At 45.0% G+C, this 18,758-nt stretch overlaps 1 protein-coding gene across 7 annotated transcripts in view; it reads left to right on the top strand.

The window, feature by feature from the left end:
- PRG4 (proteoglycan 4) overlaps positions 1-18,758 on the top strand; it is a 189,375-nt gene that overhangs the window by 69,569 nt on the left and 101,048 nt on the right. For all 7 annotated transcript variants that reach the window (XM_075322005.1, XM_075322006.1, XM_075322007.1 and 4 more), the window contains one exon: positions 1,688-1,840. In XM_075322005.1, coding sequence (XP_075178120.1) covers positions 1,688-1,840 — 153 coding nt within the window. The remainder of the gene's footprint in view (positions 1-1,687; positions 1,841-18,758) is intronic.

The raw sequence follows: 18,758 nt of genomic DNA, 5'->3' as shown, positions 1-18,758 counted from the left end.
TGCAAATGTACCTGTCCAGTTTTCAACTGGGGCACAAGTGCTGCCACTGAAGTGGTGTCTGTGGCCCAATTTTTGGAAAAAAGGCAGTCTCTGCTTGGAGTAAACCTTGCGGTGTTTTTAAAAATGAGCCAAGATGAACAAGTCATGGTTCAGCAAAGACTTTGCTACCTACCCCGGTGTCATCCTGGGGACGGTTAAGGATGGCTTATTTTTTTAATGTGCTTGATGCAAATGTACCTGTGAAGTGCACAACTGGGGCACAAGTGCTGCCACTGAAGTGGTGTCTGTAGGGCCCAATTTTTGGAAAAAAGGGAGAGTCTGCTTGGAGTCCCCTTGCTGTGTTTTACATGATGTTAGAAGGGCATGCCATGCCTATATCTGTGTCTCCTTTTCTTTTTCCTAGTCCAGCTGTTTAGTTTTCGCATGAGTATTTGTCCTTGTCACTTTCCCATGTGTTTGTGTTGTCTTGGGAGTTGTTTGTCACCTTTTGGACAACTTTGAGGGTGTTTTCCAGGTGTTTTTATGTGTTTGTGATTGCCTCCCATTGTTTCCTATGGGGTTCGAGAGTTTGACGAACGGTTCGACGAATGGCTCGTCGAACGGGGCACCGTTTGACGAACCGAACCGAACTTGAACTCTAGGGGGGTGGCTCATCTCTAATTATAACACACAATGATAAACAAACAAGTCAAAAAACACAGTGCAATATAATATTATGCCTTCAAGGAAAGTCTCTGAAAGTCCAGACGAGATGCAGAGCAGTTTACCAGTCCAGAGAACAGGTGCAAAGCAAAATGCAGAGTACAGACTAATGTCCAGAATCCAAATGATAATCCTTACAAATGTCCAGAACACAGGTACAGAGCAGGTCAGGCAAGAGCCGCAGCAGGGGTCTGGGCATCAGCAGCTGGAAGCAGCAGGTGAGCAGACAGTAGCAGAACTTCAGGTGAACAGCAGCGGAAATGTCACACCGGAATTGCAGGAGTAGAAGAAGGAACTGGGAATACCACTTCAAGCCGAAAACCAGGCAGTATACTCAAGCAGAAGACCGGATGCTGGACTGGGGTTTATAAAGAGAAGCGGACACAGAACACATGGAGAAAAATGAAACAGGGGACACAATTTTGGAAAAGGGTAAAAAAGCCCAAAACGGATAAACAGAATAACCAGAGTCCTGACAATATCTCACCATCCACTACCTTCATTTTATAGACAATCATCTTGGCTATCTCATACATAATTTTATAAATAAATAACTATATAAATAATAATTATTATAAATAACTGTGGCCTCACACTGTTCATCCATTGCCCCCTAACCTATACTGTTATGGCTCTTGCAAGAAGGGGTAAAAATTGAAAGTACAAAAAACAAAAATATATTTATGCTGATCATCTCCCTACATCAAGTGTAGCCGGTAAGTAACAAAATTGCAATGATTAAACAGTTATAACACAATTATTAATGAAAGGGGACTAAGAAATCTGCAGGGAAAAGTAAAATTATTCTACTAAAATATCTTTTTTTATTTGGGGGCATAATATGTAATACACTTCTGACCAAGGTTCAATTATGGTATTGCTATGTAAAACAATCTATAAAACTAATTTGCATTGTATGCATACAGACTACACTGTGTATATTAATGTTGAAGACTCATAGTTTGTTGATAAATATTGCTTTCAGAATCTGAAGAAAATATGTCTTCTTCCTCATTCTCTTCAACATCATCCACATCAAGTGTATCGGGCCGCAAAACAACCAAAAAACTTTCAAGGAAAAATCAAAAGAAAAATAAGGATCCTGATGATCCAGACAATCCAGATAAAGACAACGGAGGTATAAATTATGTATAAATTATGTATAAATATATATATATATATAAAAAAATTTTGTTTAAAAGAACTGAACTGAACTGAACTGAACTTCAGTTCTTTTAAACAAATTTTTTTATCTCTACTGGCTAACACGGTACAAAGATATATTTTACTTGTATATATATATATATATATATATATATATATATATATATATATGTACTAGCTGTAGTACCCGGCGTTGCCTGGGATAGTAACTGTCTATCTCCCTCTCTCCCAGTCTCTGTCTGTCTCTCTATCCCTCTAACTGTCTGTCTCTGTCTGTCTCTATCTGTCTGTCTGTCTCTGTCTGTCTGTCTCTGTCTGTCTATTTGTCCGTCTGTCTCTTTCCCTGTCTGCCTTTTTTCCGGTCTGTCTTTCATTGTCTATCGCTTTCCCTGTCTGTCGCTTTCCATGTCTGTTTGTTTCCCTGGCTGTATTTTTCTCTGCATGTCTCTTTCCCTGTCTGTCTCTTTCCCTGTCTGTCTCTTTCCCTGTCTGTCTCATTTATATTACAGTACAGTTGGAATAAATCTGTGAATTTGCACTTTTTATATGATGCATGCCATTTTCAGATCGTGCTGGCTCCCCTCTCTCTCTTTCCCTGTCTGTCTCTTTTCCTGTCCGTCTCTATCCATCTCTCCACATAAATCATATTACCTCACACAAAAGCTTCTTATACTATGAATGTCCTTTGTACGTATAGCAACCAATCACAGCTCCTGTTAATGACCTGTAGTCCCAAACTCCATTGACTTTAAAGGAGGCAGGTTTTTTAGAGAGTAACTGTTAGGCTATGTGCGCACGTAGCGTTTTTTCTAGCGTTTCCACAGCGTTTTAAGCTGCAGCGTCACATTGTCAAAATGCATGTGTTCTGCTTTCCAAGTAAAGTCTATGAGAATCATGCCAAATCCATGAGCACGTTGCTTTTTTGAACGCAGCATTTTGAGAGTCAAAAATGTGACAAAATCTCTGCGTTTAGAAAAACAACATGTCACTTTATTTGTGCGCTTTGAGTAATGCTCTCACTCTGTCTATGGGAGAGGCAGCATCCTGAGCGCATGAAATCGGCATCTATTCGGCAAACAAACTGAATCCATTACACAGTGTTTCTGCAGCGATTTGAAGCACTCATGCACTGCCCAAATTGCTGAAGAATTTGCAGCATGGACACTATGCCACATGCGCACATAGCCCAAAGGCGGCTTTACATGCGTCGATTTATCTGGCGATATGTCGTCGGGGTCACGAATTACGTTACGCACATCCGGCATCGTTTGCGACGTCATTGCGTGTGACACCTACGAGTGTCTCTGAACGATCGCAAATAGGATGAAAATCGTGGATCGTTGACATGTCGTTCATTTTTAAAAAATTGTTCGTTTTGGGGAAGCAACCGACATATTGCTCCGTTTGACACCCTGCCAACATCGAACAACATTCAAACGACCGCCTGGGTCCAACAATATATCGTTGATCACTGATGCGTCGATTTTGAGATCGTTACATGTGACAGCAAATAAACGACCTATAAGCGATACCGGCAAATCGTAAATATGATCTGAGCGTGTCACGTCGCACATGCGATCGCAAGATAAATTGACGCGTGTAAAGCGGCCTTAAAGCACGGGGTTAAATTTTCCCGTCAAAACATTGTCTATGACATTCCCTGAGTCACATAGGGTGTCTGTGCAAAATTTCATGATTGTAAATGTGACGGTGCGGATTCCTTTAGCGGACATACATACATACATACACACACACAGTACATACACACATATCTAATATATAAAGCTGAGTGTATGTAGATAAATAGATGGATACACACACTGAATACTTGAATGGAATAATGGAATGTTTCTGAAAATGACATATAGGTTAAATCAACATTTTTTTTAATAATTTTTGTGCAAACAATAATAATAATAATAATAATAATAAAAATAATAACAACAACAAAGGAAAACATCAATTTTGCTATATTGTTTTTTCCACACTAATCAACGGGCCTTAAAATTAGGCTAGATCTTAGTAATGTATGAAAGTAAATTCTAAGCTGTCATTTTATTATCATCCCAGACAGGATTACAATAAAAAGAAAGACCTTTATATATTTATTCTTTAACATTGAAATTGCAAAACAAAGAGGGATATGCAAGTGATGAAAATATTGAAACAAAATTTTTAGGGGTATGGCCACTTTTCCTTGTGTTATTTTTCACTAAGACTTGCAATTCATATCATCATGAAATAATGTCAAACAAGATACAAGGTGAGACTACTGGTACATAATACAAATAGCAATCCAAAGTAAAACATATAAATCAGCTAGGTACATAATGGGTATAGTCTATAGTACACTTAGCAATGAATGGCTGCCAGAGATTATGGATTATGAGGTATATATGATGTTTAATTAACATATACAATAGTAAAGGAATAGATCATGCAAAACTATAAAAAATAGATACTATATTGAATAATCATAAAAAAATAAATAGAACAATGACAGGTTATAGATACACTACTAAAGTCATACCATAATATAGGGCAGACATAAAATGATGGAAAGTGCATAGTGCATACTATGTATAAACTTAAATACCAATAAATAACATACCTGTGAAGCTACACCTGCTGCAGTTGGCAAGTACACCACCAGATGTCGCCCAAACCAAACAGGATCTAATAGCAGAAACCCTAGGTGGAGCTGAACCTAGGGGAGAGTAATACAAACAAGCCGAGGTCGATATGTGTCGCCCGGGGATAAGGGGTACTCAGATCCGGGCCACGGGGTCACTTCTGTGGGTATCACGGTGGCGTGACCCGGTCTGTGATCCCAGGCTCCACAGTAAGAAGGGGATTAGGTAAGAGAGATTGTGCGTGACGCCACCCGTGGTGTGCGGTGAAGTAACGGAGCACCGCCGCTGCCGGTTAATGGATCCCGGGGATGGTGGTGGGCAGCAAGGTGGTGATTTCCCTCCACGGGTAGGGTGTTGGTGTCCCGGGACCCCGGTGAGGTGGTGCAGGGAGGAGATGGAGACCATCTGAGAGCTGTGCGCCCGGTTGGACCGGGGGATGTTGTTACTCACAGTTCACTTTGCAAGGAAATTCACACAGAGTCAGAAATTAACCAGAAGTTGCCGGTGTCCGTAGCCTTCGGTACGGAGGTTGTTGAAGTCCCACACACTGTGCGGCAGACCCCTGTTCTTTCCCTGCAGCCAGGTGCCTCTTTCTCCACTCTTTCTCTTTCTTTCCTCCTCAGCTGGGAATGGGGAGTCCACTCCCCTGCAGTGATCCGGGATCTCTTTCGATACCAGCGGGCCACTACCCTGCCCCAGTCACCTTAAGTCCCTTCCTCACTAACAGCCTGTCCCGGCCCTTTTGGAGCACGCTTCTGTAGCAGGCCGGGAGCTACAACTCCAGGCTCCTCTCTTCTCCCTCTCCCCACACACTCTGCTCCAGCCCCTCCCCTGCTGCTCTGTTTTTCTCTAAAGGCCCCTTTAAACTAAACAACTTACCAGCCATCCCAACAACGACACAACCTGATAGGGATCGCTGGTAAGTTGCTAGGAGGTTGCTGGTGATAGGTCACACAGTCAGACGCTCCAGCGATCCCACCAGCAACCTGACCTGGCAGGGATCGCTGGAGCATCGCTACACGGGTTGCTGGTGAGCTGTCACCAGCAACCAGTGACCAGCCCCCAGCCAGCAGCGACGCACTGAGGCGATGCTGCGCTTGGTAACTAAGGTAAATATCGGGTAACCAACCCGATATTTACCTTGGTTACCAGCGCACGCAGCTACACGTGCAGAGAGCAGGGAGCAGCGAACACTGCTTAGCGCTGGCTCCCTGCTCTCCTAGCTACAGTACACATCGGGTTAATTACCCGATGTGTGCTGCAGCTACATGTGCACAGAGCAGGAGCCACGCACACTGCTTAGCACTGGCTCCCTGCTCTCCTAGCTACAGTACACATTGGGTTAATTACCCGATGTGTGCTGTAGCTACACGTGCAGAGAGCAGGGAGCAGCGCACACTGCTTAGCGCTGGCTCCCTGCTCTCCTAGTTACAGCACACATGGGGTTAATTACCCGATGTGTACTCTGCTACACGTGCAAGGAGCAGGAGCCGGCACGGACAGTGAGAGCGGCGGAGGCTGGTAACGAAGGTAAATATCGGGTAACCAAGGACAGGGCTTCTTGGTTACCCGATGTTTACCGTGGTTACCAGTGTCCGCAGAAGCCGGCTCCTGCTGCCTGCACATTTAAGTCCCCTTTACACACTGAGACTTTCTAGCGATCATGCTGCACAGCGGGAAACAAAGGACCAAAGAATGGTCCTGAATGATTTGTAGCGATCAGCAACTTCACAGAAGGGGCCAGGTCGCTGATGTGTTTCACACACTGCAATGTCGCTGGGGAGGTCGCTATTACTTCACAAAACCGGTGACGTTACAGCGATGTCGTTTGCGATGTTGCAGTGTGTAAAGCCACCTTTACACTGGGGAAGGGGGGTGTGTCTCCTGCTGCACTGGTGTGGGATCAGGTTACCAAGGAGGAGAATGACCTGCTCTTTGCTGGATTTCTGCAGGTCTGTGACACCCTGGTTTTGCCAGGGCATCACAGATACACACAGAGGTACTAGTTCAGACAGAAAGGGGAAGCCGAAGCAGAGTCAAAACCCAAGCCGGAGTCAGTACACAAGGGAGTCCGTCAGAGGGAGGGTATGAGATTAGACAACAGAGGTGAGACTGAGTTGAGAATGTGGGTAATAGAGAGGGGGGTAAAATGGAGGGAATAGGACAGAACACCGGGACGAGCGGAGACGCGGAGATGAGACGGAGGGGTCATGGGGAGGTCAGGGAAAGCAGACACGGGCAGAGTCAGGAAGTCGGGGGAGCTGGAGAAGGGGAACAGTAACGGGACAGGATCAGGGAAGACACGAGCAGAGCCAAACCGAGCCGAGCACTTGCCGAAGCCGTAAATATCACTGACGGCGCGGCAGCAGGGTCGGCTCTGTAATAAAGCGGAGGGGAGTCCAAATCAAGGTCCGAAGGACCCCTCCCCCAGAGTCAGGGAGAGGCCAAAAACCTGGTGGGGATCGAAAGTGGTAAACCAGCTCTGCAGGTAGTCGGCCAGCAGAGCAAGGCGAGAAACCAGCTCTACAGGACGGCGGGCATGCAGAGCATGGACATGACAATACCTCATGACCAAATACTACCAAAATGCAAGGTTGTTACAAATTCAAAGCAAATTCATAGTGTAAACTGTGCATTACTGTAAAGACCCATGGGTACAGCAGCATGAGGTAGGGTCAGAGACCCTGATTCCAGCAATGTATCACTTAGTTTTCTTGGTGCAGCTGTTATGATAGTCACAGTTTTCTCTCCTGCAGATCTAGTAGAGCTCAGTTGTTGAGCTGTGTATAACCCTGTCTTACACTGCAGCTTTCTGAGTACATTGTATACTGACAGAGAGCTGCTAATAAGTGCTGGGGATCTGGTTGGACTAGGATGCACGAGGCCAGTTCTCCTACATTGATAATCTCAAAACGCTGATTATATTGAAACAGCAAAAAATGGCAACTGACACATCACTGTAAACAGGGTCTCTGCTCCTACATTATGGTGCTCTAAGTGACAGATTCCCTTTAACCCCTTAACAACCAATGTTAAGGGGTTACCGGTGAGCCTGCAGTAATCCCTGCACATCTCTGTTGATCTGATCAGCAGAGATGTGTAGCTAACAGGCACTGGTGGATCGGAGATCCGCCCGCACATGTTAACCCTTTAAATCATGTTGTCAAACACTGACAGCAGATCTTGCTGTTCCCCGCCGTCATCGGCGGCTCCATGATGTGATCACAGGGTGCTAATGTATTACCATGGTAGAAAAACGTAGAACAGTAAAATTGGATTTTTACATTAGTAAGAGGCAAAGACTTCTGGGGACATATATGTATACAAAGAGAAACAAAGTCATTCATTTTTGCCAAAATTGCTCCATACCTCATAGCCAACAAGTTTTAAGAAATAGTCATAAGCACGAGTGTGCAAATAAGAAATTCTTTAATGAACAGGCAATGATAAAACACAGGGTATGGGTATATAAAGAGTATACAAAAGGTTACAGAGACATGGAGGGTGATTGATTCCCCAAATGTGACTGCATAAAAAATCGTACCAGATTAATCATATGTAGCTCACTGGCATGGTTAGTGCTAGAAAGAGGTTATTACATACATTAGTGTAACCAGAAAGGTCAAACAGCTGCAAGAATAAATGTATCGGCTACACTTAGAAGAAAACCATATTGCACAGAACCAGAGACCAGTCCAGAGCTTACCACGGTAGCAGGGGGAGCAGGCACACAAGGGGGCAGTATACAGGCAATTGAAGAATGCCGAGTTTTACCAGATGCTCCCTTCAAATCCGACCAACACCTATGTAACCCAGTTGACTCTCATACTCGAGAACGCTCTTACCGCAGGCACCATCACAAAAAAGATCTATGATGGTCTTCTTCCAAGGCTGCCGGTGACGCCCACGTTCTACCTCTTACCAAAAATACATAAGAACCCTCGTGTTCCCCCTGGACGTCCAATTGTCTCTGGCATTGGAGGGCTATGCGATGCAGTTTGCAAGTTTATAGATTTTTATCTCCAACCTTTGGTTGAGACGCTGCCCTCCCATGTCAGAGACACTTCAGACGTCCTGAGGAGGCTTAATGGCCTGACGGCGGACGTGGGCGTATCACTGGTGACCTTGGACGTTGAGACGTTATACACCAATATCCGTCATGAACATGGTCTGCAGGCGGTTGAGTACTTCTTGAGTATGAGCAACTGGGCACCTACCCTACAACAGCTGATTCTAGAGTTATTGGAGTTCATACTGACGCACAATGCCTTCACCTTCGGGGAACGGTTCTACCTCCAGCGGCGCGGCACTGCGATGGGGGCGGCTTGCGCGCCATCGTACGCAAACCTCTTCCTGGGTTACTGGGAGAGGGAGGTTTTCGGCGGTGGCGTGCCGGCTAGCTCCCATGTGCAGTGCTGGCTCCGCTACATTGATGACATTTTTGTCATCTGGGGGGGAACCACCTCGGAGCTTGAGGGCTTTGTGCGTCACTTGAACTCCAACTCTTTTAACATCTATCTTACGTTTCATGCTGATTCTAATAGGGTGGAGTTCCTGGATATTAATGTATCCATCACTGACCAGCGCTTGTTGTCCACTGACATCTATCGCAACGCCTTTTAACGCCTTAGATCGTGTTGTCAAAATCTGACTATGCAATCTAACGCGCTCCGAAGAGGATCGCTCTGTTCCCCGTTGTCATAGGCGCATTCGTAACTTTATCGTGTGGTATCAATGGGTTGTCATAACAGTGCTGGATCAGTTGTTAACCCCTGTCGTGCTCGCAGAGCACCGGCATTCACAGGAGATCAGCATTTCTGCTGATCATTGCGATGCTGAAGCATTTCTCTGATCAGCAGAAGCGATCGAATAGTGCAGGCTTCAAATCCCCTAAGGCGACTAGTAAAATCAATAAAAAATGAATAAAAATTGAAAATAAAACAATAATAACAAAATACACATATTTGGTATCAAAGTGTTCAGAAATGCTCAATCTATCAACATAAAAATTAATTAATCTGATCCGTAAAGGGTGAAGCAAGAAATCAATCAAAATGCCAGAATTACATTTTTTTGGTTGCCACAACATTGCATTAAAATGCAATAACAAGCAATGAAAACATTAAATCTGCCCAAAAATAATATTATTAAAAACGTCAACTTAATTTGCAAAAAATAAAACCCTCATATAGCCCCATATCCTGAAAAATGAGAACACTATGAGTCGCAGGAGATGGCGACAAAAGCACAAATTTTTTTTGTACAAGAGGTGTGGACTAATAGAAGCGTGCTAGACATGCGACATGGCTGTAGTCCATTCACTCTGCATCTCTCTTTTTCTCCTGTCTTGCCTTTTAAAATTCGAGTAAATAAAGTCTTGCTTTTTAAAGACTGTGAGTGCCCTTTTTAGATTTTTTTTTATCAAGTTTTTTTGTTGGATCATGCTACTTGGCTTCTAAAAGGGAGCACCACTCTTTCCTTGTTTAAATGCCATAGGTTTCTCAGCCCACAGGAATTGCCATGCCAAGGTAGTGCCAGAGTGTTTTCTATTTTCTGGACTTTTTTTACGAACATCTAAAAAAAATTTTCACCTCTTAGATAAAGTTAACTTGTACTGACCTGGGGAATCCTATCGGCAGGTCAGTTTTACCTTATAGTACTAAATAAAAAAAGCAAAAAACATTTGGGCAACTGCACTTTTTTTGAGATTTCACCAAACTTGGAATTTTTTTCACATTTTCCAGTACAATATGGGGCAGAATTAATGATGTAGTTAAAAAATACAACACATCTCACAAAAAACAAGCCCCATATGGCTATATTGATGAAAAAATAAAAAAAAAGTTATGGCTCGTGGAAGAAGGGAAGGAAAAAAACAAAAACAAAAAAACAGAAATTCACCAGGTGGTGAAAGGGTTAATATACTTGTAATTAGTTTTAAAGGGTACCTGACAACTTGGGAAACATTTGTTTACCCCCCAAATAAAGCCATAATCTGCAGTTAAATAGCATTACAATCCCGCCCGGCCATTTTACTGAAAGTGCGGCTACTAGGAGAAAATTAACTTGTTTTTTCCAGGTGTCACTGGCTTGTAATTATGCAGGTGTGCCCAGAGCAATTACAGTCACAATCACAGCACTGAGGGAGGCAGCTGTAAGCACTCCTAGCAGTGACTCACAGCCAGCTCAGCAATGGATGCACTGCTGAATCACTCAGTTACAGGGTATGCTTATGGAGACAAGAGAGTAAGGGGTTCTCTTGTTTGTTGGCCTGGATGTCTTTAAAAAGACTGCACAGGCCAGGCTCATCTCACTAAATGCACCCCACTTTTTCTGGGCAACTACTGAGAAGAGATGTAGACATAAGGAAACATGGCAATCCGGATCCACATGAGTAACGTTAAAACATGGCTTTATTGAGAATTAATATAAAAACAGTAATAAAACCGTGATTAAGAACAGTTCATCTGTTTGAAATGTGCTGGATCCGGAGCAGCGGTGGCTCGAGGGGTCTCCGGGTTCGCGCAGACACTAGAATTCAAAAGAAAGGGGGTAGGTATGTACAAGGGATAGGTAAGTTCATGACTCCACCCACGGTGCGTGGTAATGTAGGAGACCACTGCTGCTGATGGGGAGCCCAGTGGCGATGGTGTAGCAGCAGGATGTTTCACCCCTCCGTGGGTAGGGGGTTTGTGCCCCGAGGCCTGTTGGGTGTTGGTGAGTGAGGGTGGCGTTGGGTAGAGGAAAAAGGGGATTTTTCAGCGTACTCACTCAGTCCTAGAATAATAGCTTGTAAACCAGAATTCTGAGCACCGCTGCAGCATGGAAGGAGCATGCGTGGATCCGTGCCCTTGGTGTTGCTGTTAGCCTGTGGCCTTTTCCTTGGCACCTTCTCACTAGTTGGACCCTCAAACTTGAAACTTTTTGGGTCCTGCTCACCCGTATGGCTAACGGAGTGAGCTTGCTCTCAGGGTTCACACGTAGGATTTGTTTGTACTGTATTTGGGAAAGTCCTATCCCATCGGTGCGCTAGTATGCCGATTTTGGAGTGGGTTGGGGATGAATCTTGAAGTCTTCACCCCCATCGGGTAAATTACCGGGATGCGTGAAGCTACTTCCCGGCCTAGGGTCCACGTACCCCATCGTGCCCTGGCCTCTACCCGGTGATGGCTCAAGGCCTCCGGCTGCCCTTCTCGGCAGTCCGTGCCCCTTGACACGATCCCCTGTGACTGGGGTTCCAGCCCCTACCAGGCCCAGACCAACGTCTGCCACCTAGTAAACTTCAGGAGCCTTGCTCCGGACTGGTGACCTCTCCCTCTCAGAGAGTCACCTTCCACCTCCTCCTTTCACTCCTGTTCCACTTCTCTTTGTCACGTTCTCACTTTCCCCTACCAATAGGTAGGTGGCCCTATTCCCTTCAGGCCCCCCAATGGTGTGTCTGGTGGATTTGGTGCAAAGTGTTCCTAGGATTTTGACTGGCTACGCTGTTAGCAACACCAAAGGACCAGGATCCGTAACAAAGGAAGAGAGGATACTGTGCAGAAGGGCAGATTGCACAATACCCTGTGACGACCTGATAGGCCAGGGCGTCACAGAAACATATAGACGGACATCTAGTCTACATTGGCTACATTCATGATTTTATTACTATTTTATATTACTTTTCAATAAAACCATGTTTTAACGTTACTCATGCGGATGCCAGATTTACAGATTTTCCTTACGTCTACAACTCCTCACCTTGACACCGGTCCGGGATTCCAGGCACCACACCCACATTCAATTGTCTGGTGAGCTATTTAACTTTTTTATACACTGAGAAGAGGTAGCAGCAAGTTTAGGAAACTGATTGAGCACACTCAGGTATGTGGCCAGTTAGTTCGATTGCCCCAACCTTGGTTCTCTAAACGAATTTGCAGGCTCTGTGCTGGGCAGTGGACCAGTTCTGTAATCCACCAGCTGAAACTATGTTCCCTAGGCTAAAGTCCTGCAGAATAACACTGGTGACAGGAGGAGGCCCCTTTTTATATTCCTCAGTTACCATGTCAGTGCATTGTGTCCTACAGTATTTGGAGAGATAAACATGGCTGTTCCATCATTGTTGGTTAGTTTGATTAGACTACATAATTGTCCTCCTTGTCCTCCACATGCTGCAGACTAGTACATCACAGGGGGCTGATGTAATCCGTAGTAGGCAGACAATCTACAAACTAGCATACAAAAAGGGGCACCAGACAGTCTCACATGAAACAATGGCTCTTGTCCCTTGACTTACTGAACAAAATATTAATAATACATCTGGCATAATTAACAATAGTCACTCCTGCACAAGTGGCCAGAATTTCCTCATTGATGCTGACTGAGTCATGGAAGTGTTTACAGACACCACTCTCAGTGCTGTAAGTGGTGATTGTAGCTGCTTTGGGCACGCCTGCATAACTGAGTACCGGGGACTCCCAGGAAAATAAAGTTAATTTTCTCCCAGGTACGGCACTTTTCAGTACTTTGGCTGGTCAGTTACATTACACAATTAGCCTACAGATTAATCGTACATCTACAGGTTAATAGCGTTACCTGACAGGTTCCCTTACAGATTAGTTGGTGTATTTGGATTAAAATGGCAAGAGGGGAAAAAGCAAATTATAAACCCCAATGCAAATAGGCACTAATGTAACTGGTGACAATTTCTGTACAATACTGGGAAATATGTTGCCATTTTATAGGACTGAGTAATAAACAAACTAAAAATATAAATATTTCTACAGTTCTTCTATAAAGATGTTAAATGAATTTTGTCAATTCCTAAACCTGATATAAACTACTTATACAGTCCTAGAGGGGATGTAGCCCCTATAAAAAAAATAATTATAGGATAGATTTAACATCTTTAATTGTATAGGAAAAAAACAAACATTTTATTTAATATGTAAACTAGGATAATTTGGTGTAAACATTGTGTGGGTGAAGGTTCGGCGCACCATTCTAGCCCCTAATCAACATGTTGTCACCCTCCCTTAGCTTGATTGACAGCACTTGATTGCCCAGTGCGAGCACTGCCTCAACTGAATTCCTGCACACCCACACTAACAATGCAGGTGTCAAATTGGCAAGTAGTGATGGGCAGTCCGACTCTTATTGGTGATCCGCTTCCCATGGCTCCGTTTACCAAAAAGAGTCGGCTCTTTCGGATTGCTCATGGATCCCTATTAAATATGTGTTCACTGCAGGTGAACACATATTAAGCTTGTGTTCATGCTGCCAAAACCACGCCCACCCACAGCTAAACCCCACCCACCAACAACGGGCCAATTAGTTTGCCGAGTGGGTAGGGTTTTGTTCGCCCAGTGAGAGGCGTTAAGAGAATTTAGTGACTCTCACTGGGGCGCTGGCTCCTGTCAGTCACAGCAGGGAGCCGGATTTATGTGTCGGATCGTTCAGGACTGACACATCACTACTGGCAAGCATGTACACAGATGGTCAGTGCAGGCATACTGTCATTCCTCTCTCCTGTCTGCAGTATCTGCTTGCTGCACACAGGATCACACAATAGCGAGTGTTCACGTCAGACAGAGGAGAAGGATAAGAGCACGCTTTCACCAATATTGTGTATATGTGTGTGTGTGCCTGCTTGGCTCCTGTGGTGTCAGTGTGGACGTATATGCCAGGTATTCAAAAAGCAAGTGAGTGCTGTCAATCAAGCTAAATGAGGTTCATCATGTAATGGGTGAGAGGGCAGAAAGGTGCACTGAACACATTTGCACATGCACGAAAATTATTTTTCTGTATATTTAATGAAAGGAAATATTTAACTTTTTATATGGGTGAAGTCACCCCCCCTCAGGGCTAGATGGACACACCAGGGGGCGGAACCAGGCGGTTGGAAGACGCCCACCAAGGAGTCTAGAGAGCCCAGGGGCGGGAAAACAGAGAGTCTACAGACAGATCAGTTTGAGAGTTCAAGGAGAGTGGAGGTCAGGCCTGTGTGTCAGGCCTGAAGTAAACTGACAGGTACCAGGGTAGGAGCCCTGGTGCCTTTGGCTAGGAGGCAGATGGTGGTCTCCATCTGCAGGAGCTGGGAAGACGGCTCAGTGGAACCAAGGTGGACCGTGACAGGGTAGTGGCCTGCCGGTACCGACTCGGGGAACCGACCCGGAAACCGGAGCACACAGTGGGGTACTCAGACCCTGAAGCTAGTTCCAGAAGCGACTGGAACTGGTTAATTAACTGATTGAGGCCAGGACTAGAGGTCCTGTCCCACCCAAAGTCCTGATTGAAGGCAACAGCCCACCGAGGGGGATAATAGGCCACCGCCAGGGCTCAGAGATCCCACGGGCCAGCATCTGCGGGCAAGGGCTCCTTAGGTTACATCCAACCGGGAGAGGACTCCTGAAGTTGCATGCACAGGCAGTCCACTATTACATAAAAGTGCAGGAGAAAGACAGAGACCACCAGCCGGGTGGGGGACCAGAACGCAGCCGGCTGCGGGCACCGACCACCATCAGCTTGGTTTACCAGTGACTCGTGTGTTTCCTTCACTATTGAGTACACCAGTACCCTGCGGTCGCCAATCTCCCTGCACTAGCGAATCCCAACGGGTCCCGGGGCCACCATCCCTACCCACGGAGGGGTTAACAACTTGCTGCACAACATCTCCCCCGGGTGCCCCGTAACTGCAGCGGTGGTGTCCAAACTCACCACATACCGTGGATGGCGTCACGAACCTAGTACGGCCCAGCCCGTACAAATACGTCCTACATCCACCACCCCCAAAACCCTTTTCATTCGGAGTGTCCGCAGGATCCCCCGGGTCCGGAGACCCTCGAGCAACCCACCGGAAGGCCCGGACCCGAGCAGCGGCAGGCTGCCGGCACGGGGGCGGCACAGATACATCAGACTGCACTCGGATGTTATCCCAGTGCAGTGCAATATACGCACAGGCTGACAATGGAGGAGATGGGGGGATTAATCCCTTCCTCTCCTCCGCAGCGCCCGCCCTCAGCTTCACAGCTGTGACCCGATTGCAAGATTGAGTCACAGTCGCATGACACTTGGCTCACACTCACAGCAGAGCCTGAGTCGGGGATCATTAGCATATGGCATCCGATGCTGTCGCACCGGATGCTATATGCTCGTGTGAGTCCAGCCTTAAGCGGGCTTTACACGCTGCGTCATCGCTAGCCGATGCTAGCGATGGCGAGCGTGATAGCACCCGCCCCTATCGTTATGCCGATATGTGGAGATCACTGCCGTAGTGAACATTATCGCTACGGCAGCGTCACACGTACTTACCTGCTCGGCGACGTCGATGTGACCGGCGAACCGCCTCCTTTCTAAGGGGGCGGTTCGCTCGGCGTCACAGCGACGTCACTAAGTGGCCGGCCAATCAAAGCGAAGGGGCGGAGATGAGTGGGACGAATATACCGCCCACCTTCTTCCTTCCTCATTGCTGGCGTGTTGCAGGTAAGGAGAGGTTCCTCGTTCCTGCGGTGTCACACGTAGCGATGTGTGCTGCCGCAGGGACGAGTATTAACTTCGCCCCAGCGACAGCATCAATAATTGGGAGAGGACCCCCATGTCAACGAGGAGCGATTTTGGACGTTTTTGCAACGATCCAAAATCGCTCCTAGGAGTCACACACAACGAGATCGCAACAGCGGCCGGATGTGCGTCACAAAATCCGTGACCCCAACAAGATCGCTGTAGCGAAATCGTAGCGTGTAAAGCCACCCTTAGACACACAGTGGGAGCAGTTTTCATGAAATCATATCAACTTTGCTTGGACAGTTAAACAGCAAAATTTCTGTGCAAACAAAGTAGCAGAAAAACTGCAACATTTATTATACTACATGTGAACACGGATTTAATGTCCAAACCTGCTCAGACACTGAACTGTGCACTTTTGCTGATTTTTTTTCTCTACAGGCTTCTATGTGGACCTAAAAAAAACCCCAAGCAACAAAAATGCCTTTGGATTTTTAAACACAGAATCAAAATTTCTCTGCAGTATTGAAATGCATTAAAAACCCAAATTTAAATCTGCAGCAAATGTGTCAATTATTGGGAAAATGCATAAGAATACACAGCCAACACATAATAATCAGAGATTGTTATTGTGTTGTGTGGTGCAGACACCTGGAGAAAAAATGCAGCATTTACGATATGCGTGAACACGACCCTAGTGTTACATTTTTATTACATTTACTTATGGGTTTAATAGAGAAAAATAATCAATCACGCCATATTTTTACACCATTTACCGATCCCCATAAATAATCTGATCGCTGTGTTGTGCAGGTCATTACAATTATAGGGACACCAAATATGTTCATGTTATTTGCTGATTTGGGATGTTTATTATTTTTTAAAAAGATCTCATTAAAAGTGACATTGTTCTAATTTTCTTTTATTAATTTTAGTAATTTTATTAGAAAAAAAAATCTCTTTTATTCTCCCTGTAGAACAAAGAGATGCATTTCTCTGTACAATGGATCTCTATGTCCAGTGTAATCTGTCTGTGGAGTCAGAGTCTGCTCTGCAGATTCGAGTATAGAAAATTCTCCCACTGACATCATAAGAGTCTTTATCTCAACGGCTAGGGCTCCTGCTGACATGTTTGAAAGTTGGTGGTTTGAGTCCCAGGGAGTGATGATAAATTAAAGTGCCTGTTTTTATTTATAGTAGTTATATGAGAACATAAATCTGACCTTTTTTTCAACCCATAGAGATACATTGTAAATATATCTCTATCTAGCTGAATAATCTGCTTCTGTGTTCCCTGCTGTAACACAGGTCAAGATTATTAAATCCCCCCATAGCTCCCAGGCCAGACAGTGGCTCACTGGTAGAGCTGTTTCCTCTGGGCAAATAATTCATGAGTTCTGTCCCCGGAGGACAATTTTTAATATAAATTATCCACTTCACTGAGAGGAGGAGGAGCTGGTACAGTGATACTGAGCCCTCAAATCGGGGCAGTTCCTCTGAAGCCGGTGAGGTTGGGAGCCATACCTGGAGGCTGTTGATTTTTTTTCTGTTAGTTTTGCATTTATGTCGCTCTTCTTCATTGACATTTGATATCCCTGTACATGTCTGCGATTTCTATATGTGAATTAAATTTGTTGCATCTTCTAAAGGGAGTGTGTGGTGAATTACTCTTTACATGTACCAGAGATTTATTATCCTGTTCCACTAGCACCTTGAAATCTAAACTGAGTGCAGACCAATATTCCTTCATTGCTAAACTAATTTTAGACGTCAGAAGGGTGAAGAATAGATTGAGGTTTGTAGGGGGGGAGCATTTTGGGGCTCATGGGCATAGCACTGAGTGCCATATTAGTAACACTGCATTGTATAACTGCAATCAATGTTCAACTCAAGTCTGACCTAGGAAAAATGTAAGAGTTGTAGACACAGAAAACTTTAGAAAAAATAAAAAAAAAGTTACCTCTGGGGAGCAGTTCTCTACCTTTGTCACAACTTGAGTTTACAGATTTTAATATTCAAATTGTCTCTGCAGGAAAGGAGACGAACTCTAGCGCAGCGCCACCTATTGGAAGTAGCGATCCTAAAAGTCAAATGTGCATTTTTAACAATCTTTTGCATATGACTTAGGATATATATGCCAGATCAGAATCCCAATTTGCATACACGGTGTTTCAGGGTGCTTGCCCCTCGTCAGTGCAAAGTATGGGGTGTCTGATCTGGCTCATGAGAAGCTTTGTGGGGACCCAGGGGGAACACTATTCTCCTTAAGGAGATTAGAGATTTTAATAGCAATGCCACCAATAAACTGTATTTAGGAGGTCAACTCTCATTTAGTATTATCATTTTGGGGATAATTTTATTTAAATCATAGACAAAATGCAAGAGCCGATTTGGGATAATCTGCTTAAATGTATAGTTGTGTACATCTAAATTATTATAGTACTAGAAGGTGGCCCGATTCTAACGCATCGGGTATTCTAGAATTCATTGTGTAGTTAATGTATGATTTTTGTTATATATATAGATGTTGAAGTGTGTAGTTGCCAAGTGTTTGTGTAGGGGCTGTAAATGTCCTGGGTGTTGTCTGGGTGGGGGTGTTTGAGAGCGGTGTTGTTTGTGTGGAGCGCTGTGTGTGTGTTGTGTTGTTTGTGGAGCGCTGTGTGTCTGCAGTGTTGTCTGTGTGTGGTGCTGTGTGTGTTGCGCGGTTTGTGTGGGTGTGGGTGTGGGGTGCGTGTGTGTGTTTTGGGGGAGGTATGTTTTGTGCAATGTGTGTGTGTT

This window comes from Anomaloglossus baeobatrachus, chromosome 8 (assembly GCF_048569485.1).
Source record: "Anomaloglossus baeobatrachus isolate aAnoBae1 chromosome 8, aAnoBae1.hap1, whole genome shotgun sequence".
In the NCBI taxonomy this organism is placed as follows: Eukaryota; Metazoa; Chordata; class Amphibia; order Anura; family Aromobatidae; genus Anomaloglossus; species Anomaloglossus baeobatrachus.
Note: the sequence above shows the minus strand (reverse complement) of the source record. Positions and strands in the feature narration are given on the sequence as shown.